At 30.7% G+C, this 7,729-nt stretch overlaps 1 protein-coding gene across 14 annotated transcripts in view; it reads right to left on the reverse strand.

Moving 5' to 3' along the window:
* LOC106790433 (disintegrin and metalloproteinase domain-containing protein 11) overlaps positions 1-7,729 on the reverse strand; it is a 74,983-nt gene that overhangs the window by 5,305 nt on the left and 61,949 nt on the right. For 7 of the 14 annotated variants that reach the window (XM_014755308.1, XM_014755309.1, XM_014755312.1 and 4 more), the window contains 4 exons: positions 6,418-6,570; positions 5,869-5,940; positions 3,032-3,177; positions 2,014-2,446 (listed from right to left, as the gene is read on the reverse strand). In XM_014755308.1, coding sequence (XP_014610794.1) covers positions 2,014-2,446; positions 3,032-3,177; positions 5,869-5,940; positions 6,418-6,570 — 804 coding nt within the window. The remainder of the gene's footprint in view (positions 1-2,013; positions 2,447-3,031; positions 3,178-5,868; positions 5,941-6,417; positions 6,571-7,729) is intronic. The other 7 variants (XM_014755313.1, XM_014755310.1, XM_014755317.1 and 4 more) reach the window with 5 other exon arrangements.

Raw genomic sequence — 7,729 nt, forward strand, 5'->3', positions numbered from 1 at the left:
TAATTTAAAATATTATCTTTTTAATCCGTTTCCCTTTTTTTTTTTTTTTTTTTTTTTTTTTTTTTTTTGATTTTTTAATTATTCCTTCTCATTTTTAGTTTTCTAATCGAATTTGTAGTACACGGTTTCTCGAAACAAAAATTGTACATCGATTTATTCGAATGTTATTTGAGAAAAAACACGTATAATTATTATATAATAGAAGAAGAAGAAGAAGAATAAGAAGAATAAGAATAAGAAGAATAAGAAGAATAAGAAGAAGTATATTATAGTAATAGTAGTAGAGAGAGTCTCTAACTCCCACTCATGTGCAATCACTAACATTAAAAAGTTTGGCCAAGTATATAAGCTGAAAAGAAACTTCAAAAAAGACACCAAAATATTTGAGATAAGATTGGAACAGGCTTTCGCAAAAATTACAACGCGTCTAACGATATAATATACATATATGTATATATGTATGTATATATATATATATATATATATATATATATGTATATGTTTATGTATATATCTATCTCGGATGTCGTCTCATGGAAACCCGTAAATGGCTACGTTCGAGAACGAACATGGTCAAAATGAAAACATTATTTTTCCCAAATTCAAATTATTATCATTTTTATTTTCTTCTTTTTTTTCTTCTCTAAAATTTGTAAACACCTTTTGACCATCCTCGTCGACGTTTTGTTTTACATTTAAAAAGTAGTAATAATATATCCCATACGGGGAAGGATGACAATATTTTTTACTGCGATTCCATTTAGCATTCAAAGAGACTATTAATTAAGTTAATGGGAAAATACAAAAATAAAAAAAAAAAAAAAAGAAATAAAATAACAAAATGGGGAGAAAGGATAAAGTGTATTGTATAGGTGATATAATTCGAGAACCAATCTGTCAAACGGTTTAAAGATTGTGTTATTTGTGGGAAGTTAAAAAATAAAAAAAAAAAATAAATAAAAGAAAAGTATAGACAAAAAAAAGGAATAATGAAAAATGGTGAATGGGAGGGAATATATTCGCGGAAAAGGTAGCCGAGCGACAAATTGTAGCTTATTTGTATATTTCGATCGAATGAATGTAAGTAAGTAAGGAAGGAAATAGGGAGAACTACCTTTTCAGAGATATTTCCCATAAGATTGATCGTCTCTGAGTTAGAAGCGCAACGTTATGATCACACGTAGAGAAAAAGAGATACGAAAGAAGCAAAAGTATATATATATATATATACATATATATAAATATATATATATATATGTATGTATGTAGGTATAGCTAAATGTATATACAATATACATATATACATAATATACATATATACACACACAGAAATATACAGGGGGAAGGCAAAAGTCGCGTGTCATTAAAGTATCGTTGTAATATCTAATTAAATAACGTGTAATTAATTTTCCATTAAACGTGTCTAAAACATAAAGAAATATTATATGTTTTATATAAAAACGTAACACGATTTTTGCTTCAACCTTTATACGGAATATATATATATATACACTACCGATTCCAAAGTTTGTATAGATGATGGTCAATTAAAAAATGATTCATTTATATTTAATCATATAAAAATGTTAAAAACAATTCTCTAACGATATAGATTATTTCCATAAAAGATATATATATAATACTCGCGAATCAAAATAAAAATTGAATCGTATATAAAGTATCCTATAAAAAAAGAAATAATGATATTACTTACAAATATAATACTTTAATGAATTTGAATTAACGATAAAAAAAATCATACGTTAAAGAGAGACACGTTTAAAGATAATTAAAAAAGAAAATATTCGAAAAACGAATAACCAATAGAAATATATTATATATAAATAAATGTATTACACACCCCAAACTTTGGAGATCTCGGTAATGTAAATATATTTATATTTATATATGTATAATATATATATATATATACGTAAGACGATTAAATTGACGAAGCATTATTATTGGCTGTGGCATAACGCACGCACGCGTAAAATAGGGCGAGGTCCTTACCCTTGGGAGGATTCGCTACAGACGGAAGAATCTGGTCTGTAATGACGATCCCCTTCGCTTTCTGACATTCTGATTTCTTCGGAACCACTTGGACTCATGTGCCGAACAGAATGACGTTCCAATTGTTTGATGATGTCCTCGAGAGTACGAATGCGTATCGTACTGCATGGTTCTAATCCAACATCTATATCCTCGTCGTCCTGGTTGTCCATGTTGTTCATGTGATCGTCTATATCCTTGGAATAAGGATCAGGATAACCGCACTCCAACAATGATTTACGTATTGCCTCGTTGTCAAGTAGGTTACCACTACCGGATGCTGTCTCGGATGGATCACGACGAATCCCAGCTTTTCTCAATACCTCCAATATATTCTCGTGATAACCATTCAATTGATTCAAAGTTTGCTGCACTTCGGATATACCTGCTCTATCTATTATCAAACAAACAAACAAACAAACAAACGAAACAATTAAACGATTTAACGTTAGACGAATTAAAAGAATATGATATTTGTCAGGATTTATATATATATTGTAGTTTGTTCATGAAAGAGTTAGACGTGAATAATTCGATATAATGATTTCTTTTTTTTTTTTTTTGGTATTTTTTTGTTCTTCTGCTGACCCCATTCTCAAACGTTCAACTTTTACGATTTTTGTCCTCGTCTTTTTCATGTTATTCTCTATTTTTATTTGACTTGAATTATTTAACAGTTGTGATCTCTTTGACACATGATATTTTTCTTAGTTTTGTTAACGAATTACACGAAAGATTTTCTTTTATCATCATTCGAGATTTGTTTATTATTATTTTAATTTGATATATATATAAGACGAGCAAAGGATTCGTGAAGGTTCAGTTCGAGGATGTTTTTCCGTTCGAAATTCTCACGCCAAGCCTTTCATTATATTATGAGTCATTTAAACCGCGTTGATTTGTTTAATTTTCTTTCTTTTTTATGGTTTTTTTTTGTTGTTTTTTTTTTTTTTTTTACAATTATCAGGCATTACAATACCATAACCGTGTTTCTTTAAAATTCCCTTCTCAGGCAACTTTGTCAGATTGTTTGGTGAGACAGCAATGAAAGAGACAACCTCATCTCCTCCCGTACCTCCTTCTTCCTCGTCGACGTCACGCCTCTTCATCTGCGGTTTTTGCTCCCTGAAAATATTCCAAAATATAATATTTTGTTTTTTATTTCAACCAATTATCACATAAAACAATAAAAATAAAGATATAAATAGATAGACAGATAGTAAGTAAATAAATAAATAATTAACGAAACTTATTCGTTGATTTCAAACCCTTAGGAGGAAGGGGGAAAGGTTGTGGGGGGGGTGGGCATTCGCAAATGGGTCGTCAATGTGTCGTCGACAAATAACTATGCATGTATATACTTTTTGCTGACGATGAAAAGAAGAAGAAGAAGAAGAAGAAGAAGAAGAAGAAGAAGAAGAAGAAGAAGAAGAAGAATATTATTATGAAGCATGTGTATGTGCCATGTATATGTGTAGGATAGTCAGCAAAATATGCGTATGTGTGTACGTCTATTATATGTTCATCGATTCGATCGATTAGCACACTTTTTACGTGTATACTTGTGTATATAATAGCATGTAACGTATCTAACATAGTATAGATATAAAAGTATACGTAATTTTGAAAATAATATAACGAAAATTTAAATAAAATAATATATTTTTACAGTGTGAATTTCGATTGATAATTACTAGGATGAATTTAACGTTAGTAGTAGATCTTTGTAAATGTTTAACAGTATGAAAAGGTATATATGTATGTATTGTCATTATTTTTTCTAATCGAAATTTTATCTCAAATTTTCGTATATTTTAATTGTTTTAGAATTAAATAGAAATGTATCTTACTGCATTACGTATCGTAATTACAACAAGCAGATATTGCAATTGTTTTAAATTTACAGTAATTGTCATTCTACACACGTACATGTTTTAAATACGTTTTGGTAATTTGAAATATCATCAGCAGCAGCAGCAGCAGCAGCATATTGCAAATTCCTCGCATGCATGCACGTGTTCAAGTTCTTGTTTTTGCATAATTTTTCGTGTTTTAATATCGACGAGAAAGCTATTTCGATCCTCCTCCCATTAGTATATTTCGAATGACCTTCTGGTGTTAAGCCAAGTTGGACATTAGATGGACTTTGATCGTTTTACCGTTTGATCATTGCCAATCTGTATTTCCGATAATGCGTGCATTCTAATTCTACGTGAACTGTTTGCGTATCAATATGTCATGGTATCTCGATATCAATATCAAACACTCGCGTGACTGATGTGGTTTACGTATAACATATATATATATATATATATATGTAATGATGCAGATATATATCTGTGTGTATGTGTGTGTAGAACGATTTATGTATTAATTTATATTATGACTTGCATATTCGTTTTTTTTCACCCAAAGGATAAATGCAATATTATTTCCGTGAACTAAAAAGATCAAAATCTTTGTATGAATAATGATTGTTTTATGAACCGTGCTTAATGGTAAAGGAAACACACGATGGTAAACTCTTAACAATTCACTATTGCATTCGTTTCTAACGATCCATGCAAATTTCACATTTATATGTTAGATTGATGATAGATGATAGACCAGATGAAAGCTTGCTTCGTTCTAAAAGCATGCAATGCGACAAGTATGTAGTACCGATGTTCTATAATAATATAGTTTGCTTTTGCAAACGTTAAGTGCTTGTCTGTCTGTCTGTCTGTTTGTTCTGTACCATATACATATATGCACGTATGCATGTATGTGTAGTCTATTTTCCGCGTTCTACGTTATTTGAAGATTTTGTCTTCGTTAGAAATGAACGTAGAAAACGATAGAGAGCTTGATAGGAACAATGATATTATTGTTAACATTTCGAACGAATTATTTAACTACAACAATTATCTATAGAAATACTCGAAGGTTGGGTAACGTTAATTAAGATTGAAAGTACGATTAAAAGTATAACTATTGTCTTGTACGATAAAGATATATATATATATTATTGTGTATTTTGCAATAACTATTTAAGTATATATCTCTATATTAATCGCGTTAAATAATATCGCTTTCTTGTTTAGTCAAACGTAACCGAACAAATTGATTAAAGTAGTTTCCCCCGTTGTATTTTTTTTTATTTGATTTGATATTTGTTTTCCTTCTATATTAGTTGTTTTTCCTTTCTTCTTTTTCATTTGAATTTCCTTCTTTTTTTCCTATCATATCGAAAACGTATTTTTCCTCTCGTGCACAGGGTATTATTAAAAAACGATGCTACTATACCATTCGACAAACAGACCAGACAATATGGTCGATTTATGATAGAACAAGATCAATAGAAAGAGAAGAGAAGTCGGGCTGTGGGGAGGGGGGTTGTGTGGATGAGGGTGGTCGTTATAAAATAGTAACTGCGTTTTCAAACGCATAAGCACAAACGAAATGAAAAACATTTGACGAATGTTTTGCTCCCGCCCCCCAGCCACCTCGCGAATCTGAGAACCATTCCTAATGAAATTGTCTTCGATCATGTATTCTATCTCGTATTTTATGCGTTCGTATAATATTCAAATGATTAATATTATATAATTGCAATCTCTGGTCTGCTTCGTTGGCACGTTTGTGCATAAAAATTGAAACAGAAATGAAAAACGGAATAGGACAGAGAAAAAGAGAAATAGAAAGAGAGTTGAAAGTGAAAGAAATAGAAGAAGAAAAAAAAAAGGTATAAACACATAATCTTCGTTTAGTGATAATAATATTAACAGATTTAAAGTGACATTATGACACGAACGACGAGTGACACACGAGACTTACTTGAGTCTTGACCCGTCTGCAGCGGCGACGTTATTCGAGGGCCGAAACAGCACGCGTTGGGGATCACTGTGGCTAGAAATATACTAATATAGGACATGCCAACGCAAACATTATACCCTATTTTATTTTATTTGAATTTTATTTTATTTTAATTTCATTTTCATTTCTATTCTCTTTCAATCTTTTCTAATTCTTTTTCTTAGGAATATATCTTTTTTCGAACAATTTTTGTTCAATCCTTAATCTCTCATTGTGTGGTTTAGCGAGAAAGGAAATGATTAGACAGAGGAGGAGGAGGAGGAGGTGGAGGGTAGGGGGATAGATTTCTCGTCGTAATATTAATTGTTACAAATATTACTTGGGCCGAAAAGTTATGCGAAAAAATTACGATGTAATTTCTCATGGCCGATAATTTATCTTGTTAACAAAATATAATAAGAAGAAAATATTCAAACATATCTATATATTTATATATATATATATATTTTGAAGAAAAAGCAAATCTTTTAGGAATCGGATTTACGTTAAGCAACGAAATGATTTTCGTACCTGTATTGTGGAAACCTTCCAAAAGTGAGGATCTTGTTAACGTTGTCGAGTGCAGCTTCTTCTGGATGATGGTTGCTCGAAACCCCGGTGTAATTTTTCGGCGGTGGCTTTTTCGAGTACGGTTGATCATACTTCTGGACGGTGCTCTTTCTTCTGCGATAAATTTCACGATTACAAGAGTGCCTAATTAACAATTGGACGGGGTAATCATAGCCGAGAGAAACAAACCAAATCTTTCAAAAGATAGATAGATAGATAGATAGATAGATAGATAGACAGATAGATAGAGAAAGAGAGAAAGAGAGAGAAATGGACAGAGAGAGAGAGAGAGAGAGGGGGGGAAAGCTCATGCAAATGCTACAAAGGGGAGGAAATGGAAACGTTCCTTTTTTGTTTTCATTTATTTTCAATATTTTTCTTTCTTGTGTTTTTCTATTTTCTCTTTTTTTTCAATTGTCGCGCATTAAACGTCAAATTTATTTCTTTTTTTCTTTTTTTTTTCTGAGGCAAATCAGAAAGGAATCATCATCATCTTAAGTATACACGTGGCCTACTCGCCAAACAAACAAAGAAACGAACGAACACACGATATCTTCGAATTTCTATCAATAAAAATTGATCAATTTTATATATATATATATATATATATATATATATATAATTCAAATTATATGCATACATATAATGAGAATTTTTTCTATTAGTTTGCTTTTTTTTTTCTCTCTATACAGGAACGTACGAAAAAGAGAGATGAATAAAGAAAATAAAGGTCTAATCTAAAGTGTGTATGTGTATATATACAATATGTGTGTATAATATATATATATAATATAATATATATAGATATGTGAAATGTAATTCTGATCTAATTGGGATATAGCTGATATCGTAGTTCCTCGTGACATTACATTTTCAACGATCAAAGGTACCTAAATCCTATATAGGTCGAGGAGTTTGAAATCCTACGAGAATCTAGAAAACTAAAGTGGTTATCGAAAACGAGATTGAAATTTTTGTATGACGAGTTTGCTCATCGTGAAACGAAGGCGCACACATGATGCCGATGATGATCCTTGAGAAAAAGTACTTTAGTAAAAAGTAGTCGATGAATTATTGCGTGAGTTATCAATTTTTTTCGTATTCCTTTTCTTCTTTTCTTATGCTTCGTGAAATCAAATTTTTCCGGGTTTTCTTTTCTTTTTTTTTTTTTTTTTTTTATAATTATTCATGGACATTCAGAACAAACACGGGACACGGGACTAAATTTTGTTTAGTATTACTACAATTTAAAATGAACGTCTAATGAAACAAA

Source organism: Polistes canadensis, unplaced genomic scaffold (genome assembly GCF_001313835.1).
Source record: "Polistes canadensis isolate GaletaPanama2010 unplaced genomic scaffold, ASM131383v1 scaffold_239, whole genome shotgun sequence".
Classification (NCBI taxonomy): Eukaryota; Metazoa; Arthropoda; class Insecta; order Hymenoptera; family Vespidae; genus Polistes; species Polistes canadensis.